Source organism: Conger conger, chromosome 15 (assembly GCF_963514075.1).
Source record: "Conger conger chromosome 15, fConCon1.1, whole genome shotgun sequence".
NCBI classification, from domain to species: domain Eukaryota; kingdom Metazoa; phylum Chordata; class Actinopteri; order Anguilliformes; family Congridae; genus Conger; species Conger conger.
The window spans coordinates 15,526,249-15,542,542 of NC_083774.1; the positions used below are offsets into that span (position 1 = coordinate 15,526,249).

The window sequence follows — 16,294 nt, forward strand, 5'->3', positions numbered from 1 at the left end:
CCTCACTGGGCTATTAGTGAGTGTGCCAGAGACACTCGACACCCAGAGCCAGTGTTCCACTGTAGGCTGAGCTGCAGGGCAGTGACAGACTTGTGCTTTTCCCACTGTCTGTAAGCAGTACACCGCCATTTAAACCCGGCCCAGTGATGAGATGCACTTCCAAGTCCTTGGTAAAAATGGTAAATGGTTGGCATTTATATTGCGCCTTTATCCAAAGCGCTGTACAATTGATGCTTCTCATTCACCCATTCATACACACACTCACACACCGATGGCGATTGGCTGCCATACAAGGCGCCGACCAGCTCGTCAGGAGCAGTTGGGGGTTAGGTGTCTTGCTCAGGGACACTTCGACACAGCCCGGGCAGGGGATCTAACCAGCAACCCTCCGACTGCTCTTACTGCCTGAGCCATATTGCGTTTCACTGTGCCCATTAGCAGCTGGCGGTGCAGCCTGGGAAAATGGTAGCTGGAGTGGAACAGCTAATTTCATATTCGTTTAATTTGTGTTCCCCATTGTTTAACCGCTTCTTTTATAAATCGGTTTCCTTATCAGCAAACAGTTAAAATCACCATGTTTCCTGGTTGTACTGTAGTTGTTGTTTTCTTTGGATTCAAGACAGAAAGTGCACATGCACATTAATTGGAAACTGATGGAGTTTTATCACATATATTATTCCTGTTACTAAGTCTGTTATTCGCTGTATATCCTTACTGTTAAGGAAGACCCAGCTCGACTTTTCTGGGATACTGTTGCAATTAAGGCTGCTGGTGTTTGTTTGTTGCTGCTGTTGGTGAGGTCACTGTTACTGTTTCTATATGGGTGGGCTGTCATTTGTATTTGTACTGTTGTTGGTTGTTACTGTTGATTCTGCTGCTGTTGTTGAATTGATGGTAGTGTTGTTGATAGTCGTAGTTTTTGCACCTGGTTTGTTTTAGCCTATTCCGTGTCTACATTTCCTAGTTTTATCGAAGTGCATCTGCCGTTTCATGGCCTAATATGTTACAGATGTAATGGTGAAATTATCATATTCATTTGTAAGTGTGTTTTCAATATTCAGGTCAATGTATTTTGTTAAAGCATCTTTTGAAAGGATGCTCTCCGGTGCAATCTAATATGGGGTTAAATTTATAGAGAATTAAATGAGAGGGGAAGAGTGCAAATTCACACTGAAGAATATAAAATGGCAAGGAGTTATAAGCTGTAAAAGGTGTCAAAAAATGGATATGCTGTAAAAGGAAAGGTGGTCAGAATAGGCCAAGGCACGGCGTGTAATTATAGAGTTCTGTGCAGAAAAGGATGTATTGGCCTGTGTCCTCAATACTCAGTGAAGCTTTTTGGATGGCACAGAAATCGGGATCTAGCCCGTCAGGTTGGTATAAATGTGATAAGATGTCTTGGCTGTGGGAAGCTTTGAAAGTCATTAAACTTATTTTAAAAGTTGCTCTAAAAGTCAGTGAAAGGCAGCATCGGGAAGCCAGTGAACTGGATGTGGAAAAGAGTCCCACCCTGCTGGTTTGTGCTTTGCTCATTTACAGCTCCATGTTTTATATTCTCTAACAATCCAGTGAAAACGGGTTTATTTTGCATGCATGTCTGTTTTACATGTAATGCAATTATATTCACATTTGGAGTTTAAATATGCATGTCTGGGATATCTTCCAACTGTTATTTCTGAAATGGCATCAAAATAAATAATATTGCATTTTTTAAGTATTGAATAAACTACAGAAGTAGAGACAGCCGTAATGGTGCTTCCTGCTTATCTAAAACGAATAGTGATGGAGGTTTATAAAATATTAATATGGAATGAGACTCATTTTGACCTGATATACTTCCCAGTAGCTGCAGTAGAGAATGAAAGTCGCGTTGCCCTATCAGTCACTGTGAAGAGCTTCTCAGGTCCTCATTACAGCCCGCAGAATCACAGACCGCACGGTCCCAGGTGGCTACCAACCTGCCCTCCCTCCACTAAATCACGGGGTCTCCGCGGCAACCCGGTAAAACGGAGCCCTTACCCAGACCCCCCCGCTCACGGCGGTCCCAGCCGACCACGCTCCCTAATTACCCGACGGCTGCCTCCGCCCAGCGCGCGTGCTCCGGCCCTCCGGTAATGGAGGCTGTTTGTTGCGGCTCTGCGGCACGTGGCCCCGGCGGTATCGATCCGCTCGGCGCTCTGAGGGCCCCGTGCCTCCGCGGGTGATGAATGGGCCGGTGGAGACCGCCGCGCGGCTCTAATCAGCTCCTCCTCGCGCGGGTAAACGGCGGCCGGCTCGTCGCTCACGTGGACACGCGCCGGGGCGGGGGGGCAGCGTCGGGAGGGGTGCGTATTTCTCCGGCCTGTCAGAAGGAAAAGCCCTGAGCTCAGCTCCGCGTGAAAGTGTCCATTCATACCAGACACCACACTGTGGGATCCCAGCGGAATTCCCAAGACTTTCGATGGTGGGCGAGTCATGATTTTATTACGAATAAAATGGATGACAAGTACTGTATCCGTCAATCCTTCCATCCATTATCTAACCTGCTGATTCCTGGTCAGGGTTGCGGGGTTGGAGCCTATCCCAGCATGCATTGGGCGTGAAGCAACAGTACACCCAGAACAGGTCAGAAATCCATCGCAGGGCACGCACACCATTCACAGATGCACTGCAGATGCAGTGATATGAGCAGATATAAAGCCAGCCTTTCCCCTCAACAGCACTGTCCTTTGTTGCACTGTGTTGCTTGTATAACTTTTCTGCACATTAGAATTATTTCCTGTGATATAATTGTATATAATTACTTCAACTGTCTTTTCTGACATTAGCCAATTATAAATTATTTGTGTGCTTACTTGTACACTGTACCCACTCAGTGTTCTCCTGGCAGACAGAGACAGACTAATAATGTTTTTTTCTTATTTGCTTTGACAGTATGTAATTTATATGTGAGTCCTGTCAATTAAACACAATTAATTTGATTGAATTGAATTGTGCTGAACTGAGAGGGGGGAGAAAAGAAATTGAGAGAACTTAATTTGCGCCTATTAGGATAGTGAAACCTTCGTCTTTAGTCTTTCCTCAGAGTCAGAGACTTGATCAGAGTGAAAGAGTCTGAGAGAACATCAGAGTCCAAGAGAGATAATCGCAGGGTCAGAGAGAGAGGAGGGAGAAAGAGGGTGAGAGAGGGAGATGGAGAGAGATGGAGAGGTAGAGATATGGAGAGGGTGAGAAATGGAGAGGGTGAGAGATAGGGAGAGAATTGGAGAGTCAGAAAGAGAGGGAGAGGGAGAGAGAATCTGAGAGTCAGAGAGAGAATCAGAGAGTCATAGAGAGGGGAAATCAGAGAGAGGGAATCAGTATAACAGTTGGATGACTGGGGAGAGATGCTAATTAGCGTCTGGTTCAGGTGGCATTTGTCTCCCAGACGTGCCCTTTTGAAGGCCGCCAGCCTGGCGTGCTGTGCGGCTGGGGCAAAGAGGAACCATTTCTCAGCACCCTGGAGGGTCCGCTCCTGACATACCCCAAACACTCGCCCCCACCCCCTCTGTCCCATCCGCATTCACCTCACCCACTCACTGCTGGACCCAGGGCTCCAAACGCCACGCTGCACCCCGCCCCCCCCGTCCCGCCTGCCTGGCTGTGGGCCATGGGTTAGCCTGTTAGCCCAGCAGGAGGGGTTTCAAACCTGAGGGTTTGGCAGCAGCCTTACCTGCTGCTACCTGAAGGTAATTCAGATCATCTGTTCTCTGTTTGCTCCAGTGGAGATCCACCTCGACCTACACTGTGGGGTTCCCTGTCCTGCTTGGATATGTGTCATTTCTGCTTCTAATTAAAGGTTTAAGTACTTATACTCTCAGTACTAGCGCCATCTGTTTTACGTATCATTGAGATGTAACGCGCAGGTCGCATCCGTCTGTTAAGGGAGATGTAACGTGCAGGTCACATTCACCCATAAGGGGTTAAAGTGGTGTCGAAATTTTCAGAAGAACGAAGTACATTTTGGATATTAGATTAATTGTATAAAAGGAGCTTTTGGCTTATTCTCATCTGAAATGCACTCATCCTCTCTCCACCCTCGCCTGCTTAATCGCATCTTCTTAAAATTGATCGTGATTAAACCAATTAAAGGAGCTCATTTACTGCATTTACCTTCCGGGTGTAAAAATCATTTCAACTGTAATTTGTGTGTCAAGAGGGAAAAAGAATTCACGGTGAGAGAATCTAGGTTTAATAGAACTGAAATTTCAACCATTAGGCCTCTAATAATGTAACTATAATTGAATACTTTCTTACAGGGCCCCTTACCTTTAAAAAGATTATCACACCTGAAGCACCAGTCACTCTGCAACCCCAGGGTGCCTGCCCCCTCACCCCCCCAACCCCCTCTCCACATACCGGCACTTCCAGGGCACGTCTCCTGTCCGATCTGGGCCTCTGGGCCCCCCGGTGGTATATTGAGCATACCGCTGCAGTCCGAGTAGCATAAACGGTAATGGTAAATGGTAAATGGACTGTATTGATATCGCGCTTTCATCCACAGCACTTAACAATTACGGCCTCTCATTCACCCATTCCATTCAAGGCACCAACCAGCTCATCGGGGTAACCGTGTCTCGCTCAGGGACACTTGGACACACCCAGGGCATAAGCCCTGCCCATCTAGTCACAGGACTAGAGACTCTCCATGACCCCTAACCCTCTATTTTTACATTTTACATTTTTGTCATTTGGCAGAAGCTTTTAATCCACAAGTCAAAGCATCACATCCATAACTAGGAAAATACACATGGAATGCTGTTCTAAACATATAGTCGTCATCATAAGTGCTATTTTTATTTTTATTTTTTTGGGTTAGACAAGGATAGGGATATCAGAAAGGGGGGCCGGGGGAAATCAGGAGGGAGGACTAAGGTATCTATCCTCTCTTTGTTTTATTTATCACTGAACACAGAGCGGCAGTTGGCCCAATATTGCACACCTTCTCCTTCCTTGTCTTTCTGTCCAGCCGTCTTACAGTTTGTTTGTGAGTTTTGGCAGGATTAAGGAGTTTTTGTATCGAGCTGTGTTTTGTTTCAGGAGACGCAAAAGCCCAGCAGTGTGTTTTCTATGTCCAGACAGGGTCAGCATGGATCTTCGTGGTCAGTCTGTCCTTACGTCTGTCCGGCAGGCGTTATTCAGGGCCCGTCCGTTTCACCGGTCATTTGTCCTTCCTCTGCACTGCTGTCTTCTGGGGGCCGCTGCCAGGCTCTTCTGAGTTATGGTCTGAAAAAGCACTTTCCGCAGCGGTGGGGAGGGGGGGAGGGCGATCTGTCGGTGTTTCAGGGAAGGCAGTGGAGCTCTGTCTGTTTGAGAGCGAAGGCCTTCTCTGTGCACAGGGAGCTGAGGTCTCAACGGGGAAGGCACAGGGTGTGTGTGGTGACTAATGGGGTCACGCATCACCCCCGCTCCCCCTCTCTCCCATCCCCTGGCATGCACCCCCCATTCTGCCACACAGCAAACAGACATATGCTTGGGGATGCATCAGTGGGCAATGATCAATGTTCAAAATCGATTCCCCTTTTAACCGTAGCAGAGTTGAAACCAACCATACTTGTGACAGTTCACTCAAAAGCAGAACTCTAAATTCATTGCCAAATGCGCAAGACATAACAATGTCTTCAATTTAATGATGGTGAGATGTGAAATAAGTAATGATAATAAAACACTGTGGAGGGAATCTCCTCCTGATATGATCAAATCCTCCTTCCAGCTCCTTGACTCCTCCAGGTGAGAAGAGTTTTTCATCTCCTAAATTCATTCTCTCAGAGCTTTTTATGATTTTTCTCTGGAGTCTCCTGGCTTTTCAGGATATTTTCAGAACATTAAATAGTCCGTTTCCTGGTATTGAGTGTTGTGAACCATGTGCTCTGTCAGTCAGGGGTGCGTGGTTCCCTGTGGGCTGTGGGTGTTTAATTGCCCACCCGTGTTATGGTGAGTTTACCGTGTGATCAATACTAAGTCTAATTGATGAACCGTATTTTAAGCTGGAGGATAATTGTCACATGACACGTGCTCGAGCCACTCAATGTACTTGTTGTATGAAAGCCCCGCCCTTGTATGCAGGGCCACGCCCCCACGGTTAGGCCAAACACAAAAAAAAATTAAGATTTGAGCCTTTGGTTTTTCTTTAAGGATTTATTCCTCAGATGATAAAATGTAATTAAACATTAGCGTTATTGGCGTTATTATTGCCTGACCGATATTTAAGCAGTCTTAAAAACCTTTTTAGGACCGTGTGCAAAGGCATTTACTTTTTTTTGATTTCATAGCGGTCAGTTGTAGGTAATGTGAAAAGGAGGGATGCTGGACACCGGGGAAATAGACATGTCTGTCGCTGATTGTTTTGTGTAGGTGTTAAAGTGGTTGTCCTGGGGAATAAGCATCATGCTGGTTCACTGTGGAGTGAATTCCAGAGTTCTGGAAAGTTCCTTTGTTTGCACGGGTGGGAGGCAAGGGCATGGTGATTGTGTTTAGTCTCGTTCCCAGCCCGACTGATAGGCCCAGTTCAAGGATAAGGCCAGTGTAATTTTATGTCTTTCCTATGAAAGGAAAACCTGCAATTAATCTATCTAGCTGTCTCTATAGCTAATATCCCAGGAGTCACAGAGCTCCATTGTTGTCCAGAAAACTATTAAATCAAGGGCATGCCATTGCTTTGGTCACCATTATTCATTATTACGATGAACCTGGCCTTTCCTTTTTCCTGAAACAACTTCATGTAGGAACATAGTTTGCTTTTATGATATATGGAACGTATCAAATATGTACACATGCGCGGCACCAACCTACTGAGAATAGTCCCCATCAAAACTATGTGCTTCCTTTTGATGTAATTTTGGAAGAAACTACACCAGACATTTTAGTGGAAATAGGTTTTTTTTCCTGAAAATGAAAATGTCTTTCTGAGCTGCATTTAATGGTTTTAGCACACAGTTTGAGTGAATGGTTTCCTAGTTGAGCACTAAATGAGGCAGGTGAATATTACATTACATTACTTTAATGGTATTTGGCAGATGCTCTTATCCAGAGCGACATACAGTTGATTAGACTAAGCAGGAGATAATCCTCCCTGGAGCAATGCGGGGTTTAAGGGCCTTGCTCAAGGGCCCAACGGCTGTGCGGATCTTATTGTGGCTACGAATCGAACCACCGACCTTGCATGTCCCAGCACCTTTTATCGGATTTGTTGACAAAAAGAAAAATATAAAATTACAATGGCCTCATTCTTTCAACCTGAGCGGAGCTGTTTACAGACGGACTGTACGGACCGCTGTCTCCACGGGCGGTGAGGAATGGCCTTCCACGTCCCTGTCCCGGAACGGTTCCCATCTTTTTCCACACTCAAAGTAGGCCAGCGACCCTGGGAGCAGCCATCAATCCATCCCGGGTCATAAAAGAAAGAAAAATAGGGAAAAAGGATTATGAAATGGCTGAAGAATGGGCGGAATTTCCTTTTTGTTTCTGAGCGGTGCGTGATGAGCTTCCTCCAGCTGGCAGAGTTCAGCCGGGAGATTATACTGCTGTAGATGAGGAGGGGTGCAGATTTGTCACTGTCCAGAATAGTACAGGGATTATGTTCTACAGCGTGGGCAAATGTGTGTTTGAGGAGACGCTCTGAATCGAATGGTAAGTCTCGTGATTTTGTCTCGTGTGTGTGTGCGCGCGTGTGCGTACGCGTGTGTCTGTGTGTGTGTGTGTGTGTGTGTGTGTGTGCGTGCGCTTTCATGCGTGCATGCACATATAGGACAGTGTGAATATTTGTTATTTCAGGTGGCGAGTACAGTCTGTTGCTATGCTATCGCCTCTGTACTCCTGCCGCTGTAATCAGGCTGGTGAAAAGTGTTACCTGGCAACTGGAGCTGCTGTGGACGCACGTGCGCGCTGGGTTGTGAAATGCCCTTTCCCGTTTGTGTGCCGGCTCCGATGGGCCCCATTCCTGTCCCGCGCCTGTTCCGCGCTCGTTCCGCGCCTGTTCCGCGCTCGTTCCACGCCCGTGGCTGCACAGCTTTCCTCCGGTCGTGTGAGCTGAGGGTTCATCCGCGGGGTTCGGAAAGGAGGAGAGAGAGAGAGAGAGAAATGGGGCTTACCCAGGCTCAGGAAGCGGGCAGGAAGAGGGCTTTCTCTGCCTGTGTGTACCCGTGTCCCCACTCACCGGATCTGACCCCCACGACCCCGCCACCGAGCGTGGCCCCCCCCCTCCCTCCCAGGCATTGTTCAGGGTGACACGTACAGGGTGTTCCTGACTGACCTCCCGCCTCAGACGTCATTACCGTGGTAACGGTGGGCGAGGTATGGCCCCTCTTCCTTCCCGATCGCCCTGCTTTTCCGTGCGCTGTAGAGAGAGAGAGCCCCCCCTCGAGCGCCACCCACATCTGAAATAGGTCTCTCTTCCATTTCCTCTCTGTACATCTGTCTTCGTCTCTCACTCTGTCTATTTCGCCGTCTCTGTCTCTCGCCCGTCTCTCTCTCTGTCTCTCACTCTCGCTCTCTCTCTTTTATAATGTCAGAATTCAGCTGCCAGTGCACCAGGTATTGGAGTGAATGAACTACAGATTAATATTGTTGGAGAACAGACTCCATTATTCAAGACTCGCAACAATCCACTTACAGTGAGTGAAGAATTTGCCCGCGTTAGCGATGATAGCGATATCAGGTTTTTTTATTTGTAATTCCCCCCTTGGCCTTTCAAACAGTGAGTGAGAGTCTCTCTCTCTTTCTCTCTCTCTCCCTCTCTCTCCCTCTCTCTCCCTCTCCCTCTCTCTCTCACTCACTCACTCTCTCTCTATCTCTATCTATGTATATCTATCTCTCTATCTATCTATGTATCTCTCACTCTCACTCTCTATCTATGTATCTCTCTATCTCTATCTCTCTCGCTATCTCTCTCTCTCTATCTCTCTCTCTCTATCTCTCTCACTATCTATCTCTCACTATCTCTCTCTCTCTATCTCTCACTATCTCTCACTATCTCTCTCTCTCTCTATCTCTCACTCTCTCTATATATACACTGTCAGAGGTGGGTTAAACCTGAATGAGAGCCAGTAGCAGCAGCTTGACTGATGGGTGGGTGGATGGGGTTTATGCCACATGAGACCATGAACCCCACAGGGAGAGCACGAGGAATGCCCCTGGCCATCCTGCCAGCTCTGTGGAGGCGTCTGGCCACAACTGATCCCAGATCAGCAAACCTAAGCCCACTGCCCCATGCCAGGGACATACAGTCCAGGAGGGAAAAGTATGCTGTGTGTCTAGCAGGTCTAGCAACAGCCTTGCGTGTTTGTCTGCGTGCTTGTATAGGTGTTTGTCAACCTGTGAGTGCGTGTGTGCGTTGCGTGCAGCTGTGTGTGTGTGCCTGTATGCTGGCGCGTAACAGACACTACGACATTTGACAAGACCGCAGTAGATTTGCCACGAAGGTGAGAAGGCGCACTAGTATGAGAGGTATGAGTTGGTATATCTCCGGTTGTAAATTTAAACACGCAGGTATTATCAGTGACATTTTCTATATTCCCAGTGCAATGTGCTTTTAATTGGAATCCTCAGTTCCACGTCACTGAATATTCATAATTATTTAAATAATTGTGCCGCAATGAGAAAACGGGTGCGCATGCACCCTGATCAAGAGAAAATGATTTCAAACATTGTTTTAGGATAAAAGTGGAAACAGAAGCCTGTTTCATTTGCATAGATCAGCAACTTTTAATCAATGATGTCATATCATGGAGCGGCAAGGGAATTGTGGGACATACTAATCCAGCCCACGTTTCTGAAACAGAATCCATTTTAATGTCTATTGGTGTTCAGACAAAATGGAGAACGTACACGTTCATGCCAAGCAACCAGCACAACGTCGGTACAATTAGGCTCAGTTTCTTTTTGAAATGCTGACAGTTTAACAGAATTTTGGTACATTATTTTGTAAACTAAGCATACATAGATAAAAAAAATCTATAAGCAGCATGCAGTCGTTACGAGAATGTGATGCCCATTTCTTCTCCTATTCAGTTTGGTTTAAACCACTAATGCACATGCCCTTTACTGTAATGTAACCGTCAGTCTTGCTTTGTCTTCTGTGCGGATCGTGCCGAAGTGGATTGATTTCCTGCGTTTGACGCGGGCTGTTTTAAGAGAGAGTGGTTTGCCGTCGTTGTTTAGTGCCGTGCTGATTTCCGTACTGACGTCGTCTCCACAGTGCCCCCGATGCGCAGCCCTGCTGTCTGCGTTTGTCAGGCTGTTAATCCCCCCCCCCTTTGTCTGGTCATGAGCTGTGCCGATTACAGCCAGGAGCGCAGAGTAGCCCTCCGAAAACAGTGCCGAAAATAGCCGCCCGCCACTCCGCATTTCTGACCCCATGGCCCTAATGCTGAGACACACGCACCCCTGAAACACTCTGTCCCCCCCGAGGAGACTGGCTGCGCACCGGCAGGCCCAGAACACTGCTCAGCAGAGACACCTAGTGGCAGGTGTGTGCTGGTGCAGCCTTTTCCTTCAGAATGTCTTCCAGTTGTGATTAATCTCTGCTTTTTTGGATTTTGTGCGTGCTTCGCTTTTATTTCTTTGGTGCTTTGCAGCCAGATTGTGTGACAGATGTCCACATTTGAGCATTAGGGCCATAAGGGAGAAGCCTGCATTTGTGCGCTTATTTGTAGTAGTTTGTGGTTTTGTAAAATGGCATTTTATTGCATGATGACAACCAATCATATTTTCCAAATGAAATACGCAGGGACAGGCGGGGGCAGGCAATGGTGGTTATTTAAAACCTGAAGTGTAATTGAGTGTAATTGGAGTATACCACCTTCAACCATCGCAATGGCTTTGATTGCATAATGCGCAGGATACTTGCCGTACTGGAGCTCTATTTTCCAGCTATTAACCCTAGTTTCATTGAATCACCAATAATTAAACTAACAGTAATTAGGGCCTTATTAGAACATACATTTTTCAGTTTCAGTGACCCTGCCATCTTTTCCAAACTCTTTGACTTTGTTCTCCCCATTCCGTATATAACAAATGTGTGGGCTTTTATCACATACTCCTCATTGGTTGTGCAAAGACATGCCTTGTCTATGCCATACCATGTCTAGTTTCAGGAGTGCATACATTAAATATGTGAAGGCTAATTTCTGCTTGTCGTATTATGCATCTGTGATAATAGACTTGATTCGGTGAATCTTCTGATTTGATTTCCCAAGTGGTTGAGTTTGGTGCCTCCTGTACAATCATCATAAAAACCGTGTGACTGGATATATAATTTAATATATATAATTTAAGCAGTGCTCGCCCGTGTAGTTGAACGAGTTTGGTTGAAGCTCTTGAAAGAATGGCTGCCTGCAGGTACTGGGCGTGGTCCCGATCACCGTGGTGACTCCTCTTTCTTTTTTTTTCTGTCCCCGCAGGTGGTGAATACCGTGCCCAGCCCACTGTTTCCGACAGCCAATCAGGGAGCCCATGGAGGGCTTCCCGGTCCACTGAACCACAGTGCAGGCCCGAGCTGGTACCGGAACCATGTCTGCCTGCAACACCTTCACCGAGCATGTGTGGAAACCCGGCGAGTGCAAGAACTGCTTCAAGCCCAAGAACCTGCACCGTCTGGCCGAGGGGGGCCCCAAGAAGAGCGGGGCCCCTGAACGGGCCGCGCCCCGACAGAACCCGCCTCCTTCCGGAGGGAGACCCAACGCCAACCTCAGTGGGAGCGGAGCCGGGTACCAGCGGGGCGGAGTGTCCACCCGTTCCGGAAGCTTCCGGCCCCCGGTGGCCAAGAAGCCCACCATCGCGGTCAAGCCCACCATGATGCTGCCCTGCGCGGGGGGGGTGCTGGACACCGAGGGCAACCCGTCTCCCGGAGACGCGGGCGAGGGCCCCAAAACCTCGGCGTTCACCGTGTGGAACCGCAACGGGCTGAACCGCAAGCGGCCGGGCGGGCTGAACAACAACGAGGGCGAGGGCGACGCGGACGAGATCCAGGGCTACGGCCCCCGCGCCTGCCGCGTGCCCCTCAGCCCCCCCGGGGGGAGCGGCAACAACAACAACAACGGGCTGACGGACGTCCTGAAGGAGATCGCAGGCCTGGTGCCCAGCTCCACGGGCGGGAGCTCCAGAGACTTGTTTCTGGGGCGCATCGGGTCCTCCTACAGGCGCTCCCTGGAGAGGGGTCTGCCGGCGGCCGGCTGCCTGGCTCTGGGGGGGCGAGAGGGGGGTCAAGAAGGGGGTCGCAAGCGCGTGTCCCTGAGCGACAGCGCTGAGGTCATCAGCGCCGAGGGCGGCCGCTTCTGCTACCCGGAGTTCTCCAGCGAAGGGGAGGACGACGAAGACGAGGATGAGGAGGAGGAGGAAGAGGAGGACAGCGAGGGGCGCGGGGAGCACGAGAGCTGGGACGAGAGCGACGAGGAGCTGCTGGCCATGGAGATCCGCATGCGAGGCCAGCCCCGCTTCGCCCACTTCCGCGCCGCCACCCTCTCCCCCGTGCCCTTCGCCGCCGGCAAGAAGTGGAACACCGTGCCCATCCGGAACCGCTCCCTGCAGCGGCTCTGCGCTGTGGACTATGACGACGGCCTCAACGGCTACCCCTCCATGAGTGACTCCAACGGCCTGCAGGGGGCCTTCTACTCCAGCCCGGACCCCACCACCTCCCCCGAGTCCTCCTCCTCCCTGCCCGAGGACTCGCGCACTGCCACCTCCTCCAGCAGCAGCAGCAGCATCGCTCCCTGTGGCCTGTCTAACGGACTGCACTCTCCGGCCGCGCCTCCCCCCCGGGAGCAGCCCCCCAGAGAGCAGCCCCATAGAGAGCAGCCCCCCAGAGAGCAGCCCCATAGAGAGCAGCCCCCCAGAGAGCAGCCCCCCAGGGCCCTGCGCTCCCCCCGGGCCACTGAGACCCACAAGGCCGTGCTGGCCATCCGCCTGGAGGACCAGGAGGGGCAGAAGGACGGGGCTCCCCTGCCCATGGCGCACCCCGGCCAGCCGATCACCATCAGCTTCAGCCCCACAGAGGAGCAGGCTCGGCCCTACCGCGTGGTCAACCTGGAGAAGCCACCCGTCTGCAAGCCTTACACTGTGGTGGACGTGTCTGCATCTATGGCCAGCACCGACAGCCCGGCCCCTAAACCCAAGGGGCCCTCTGTCTCATCCCCTACCTCTGCCTCCAACCCCTGCTCCCCATTGGGTCAGCCAATGTCCCCTCTGGGTCAGCCAATGTCCCCACTGGGTCAGCCAATGTCCCCACTCGGACAGCCAATGTCCCCTATTTCCCTGGCGATGGCCACACCTTCATCACTGCTCAACGGCTCCCGTAAGAAGTCCAGCAGCATCCGCTACCAGGAGGTGTGGACCTCCAGCACCAGCCCCCGACAGAAGCTGCCCAGGGTGGAGCCGGCGGGCGCAGCAGGGGTCCCAGGGCCAGCCATCCCGCCCAGATACTGCAGCCACAAATCGGCCCCCACCTCGCCCACAGCGGGCCTCTCTTCCTCGTCCCGCACGGTGCCGGTGAAGTCGCCCAATCTGTCGGAGATAAAGTTCAACAGCTACAACAACGCCGGCATGCCCCCGTTCCCCATCATCATCCGAGATGAGCCGGCCTACCCCCGCGGCTCCAAGAATGCCGTCAAGGTGCCCATCGTCATCAACCCCAGCGCCTACGACAACCTGGCCGTCTACAAGAGCTTCCTGGGCCTTAGCGGGGAGCCGCCCCAGTCAGGCGGCAGGGTGGCCAGCCACACCTACGAGGAGATCGGGTCCTCCGAAAGCGTTCAGACCGCCACCCCTACCACCTCGCCTTCTACAGAAGCCCCCCCTGGAGGGAAGGTGGAGTCTCCGTGCGGGGAGGACAGGAAGGTCAGCCCAGTGGCGCAGAAGATCCACGAACTCAACGGAAGAACCACTACGGACTACACCACTGTGAACGCCTCTGTCTCTATGGGCTCTGCGCCTGCTGCCATGGCAACGGCCACCCTTTCCGCGCAGGCGGGCACCTTGGCCAAGAGCACCGCCCCGGGCCGGTACCGGAAGGGGAGCGGGGACACGGCGGGGGCCGGTACGGCACCCGGAGGCCTGGGGACGGGGACGAGCCACCGGGAGAAGGCCAGCACCGTCCTGTCCCAGATCGTGGCCTCCATCCAGCCCCCGCGGTCCCCGCCCGAATCGCCCGCCGCGCAGAGCAGGACCTGCAGCGCGGAGGAGCTGTACGCCCTGCCGCCCGACGCCAAGGAGACGCTCAGCCGGCCCAAGTCCCTCTTCACCTCCGCCGCCGAGGGCTGTCTGTCCAAACCCAGGAAGGACACGCTCCCCAAGCAGCTCCCCAAATCACACAGCGCCTCGGCAGCCAGCCCCACCACCGGGCCCGCCCCCACCCCACCCACAAGCCCCAAGTCAGAGCCCAACGCCCCCTTCCCTCCCCCCAGGTCCACCTCGTCCCCCTACCACGCCAGCAACCTCCTCCAGAGACACTTTGGGAACTGGGCCAAGCCGGCGGCAGCGGGAGCCGGCGGTCGCCCCAGCGACGGGGAGACCAGCCCGGGCAGCGGGGGCGAGGGGGGCAGGCGGGCGGCGGCGGCCGAAACCGCCAAGCCCAAGCGCTGGATCTCCTTCAAGAGCTTCTTCCGCCGGCGGAAGGACGAGGAGGAGCAGCGGGAGCGGGCGGAGCGCGAGAAGGAGAAGGGCAAGCTGGTGGGGCTGGACGGCACCGTCATCCACATGCTGCCGCCCCCGCCCATACAGCGCCACCACTGGTTCGCCGAGGCCAAGACCGACGACCCCACCCAGAAGCCCACTCTCATCTTCACCTACAGGCCCGAGGGGGGCGCCGGCGCCGAGGACGGCGGCCCGGAGGAGACCATCGAGACCACACAGCCGCTCCCCATCCAGGAGGAGGCCCAGGAGCCCGCCCCGCTGTCCCCGGGGTCCCCAGGGCCGGCCGGGGAGGGGCAGAGCGATAAGGACATCAGGTAGGTGCGGCTACTCCGAACCTGTGCTTACTGTTTCAGCTCTCTGAGTCTGCTCAGTTGATTCACTCTGACTCAGAGTCTGAGACTGTTCAGCTCGTTCACTCATTCAATCAGACTGCTCAGTTTACCCATGAGTGCTTAGTTTTGCTGTTACTGTCACTGTTTGACTTCCTTTAGTTTTGCTCTAAGTCTCTGCCCTGTTTCCACCTGTTTTCTTGTGCTGCTTCAAGTCTCTTTATTCTTTATTTAGCACAGTGGCTTTTCAAATTTCAAAAGTATAGTCTACTCAGGGAGTGAATGGGCGTTGAATCCTCCCAACAAACTTAGATTTTCCCCGTGCTTTGATATAATTTTTTGAAACATGATTTATTTTTTTTATTTTTTTTGGGAAACATTTGTTCTCGTTATCTCAAATTCAGAGGAATTGCATAAGCGCTGACGTGCTGTTCCTTGCTCAGATGGTGTTTGTGCTTTCTGTCTCGGCTAATTGCTTTAAATGAATTCGGGGCCCGGTGCTAACGTGGCCTGACTGCGTGATCGGTCATTTCAGTGCCTGCAGATTTTCCGTCCACTGCGTGCATTTAATGAAGCGATCATGGCTCGCTCTCCCGCGCCTGAGGACAGCCCTGCATTAGCCATTACTTACCGCGCATAGATTTGTTTAATCAAGGTGTGCCAGGTTCGTGACTGGTTAATTAACTGAAGCGTAATTTGCAATTTAATGCACTGTTCGTGCACACATTGCCATCTGTAATCAGCACAGATCACAGCTGCAGTGGAGGATTTTTCTTGCTTTTATTCAGTTGAAAGGAGTCGGTGCTTTCTGTGGTTTCTGTGGTGTCATCATCCACGATGCATGCTGTACGGATCATTTTTCCATCACAGATGCTGAAACTTCACTCATTCTGATCCAGATTGGAAAAATATTATCATCTTAATCTGGCCTGGTTAGAGTCTTGGAAGGTAATTTAATTTAACTGTCATTAAACGTTGTTAGTTGAGAAGGAGGGCTGAGGTTGCAATATTGTTCTTTGAAGACGTGCTTGTGTGTGGCATATTGAGAAGTCAGCAGACCTGGTTCCATTGCAGTCAGTGCAGTGGCTGTCTCCACACTGCCCCCTGCTGGTGCCATCCCATCTCTTTGTGATTCCAGGCTGGTCAGGACTCACAGAGCGATCCGCGGAGCTGCAGCTTGGTCACGGTGAGATATCGCAAGCTGTTGTGGACAGTGCAAAAAAGCGCACGCTATTATAAAAGGACTCTGGTACAGAATATATTTGACTGTGTGCTTGCCGTAAAGAGACTTGGCTTGGGAAGCGATGTAACTATATGGCCAT

General features: G+C 51.3%; 1 protein-coding gene across 5 annotated transcripts in view; it reads left to right on the top strand.

Annotated features, from left to right (window-relative positions):
- Positions 1-16,294, top strand: part of peak1 (pseudopodium-enriched atypical kinase 1) — a 134,180-nt gene that overhangs the window by 87,240 nt on the left and 30,646 nt on the right. For all 5 annotated transcript variants that reach the window (XM_061221895.1, XM_061221893.1, XM_061221894.1 and 2 more), the window contains one exon: positions 11,418-14,957. In XM_061221895.1, coding sequence (XP_061077879.1) covers positions 11,527-14,957 — 3,431 coding nt within the window. In that variant the 5' untranslated portion in view covers positions 11,418-11,526. The remainder of the gene's footprint in view (positions 1-11,417; positions 14,958-16,294) is intronic.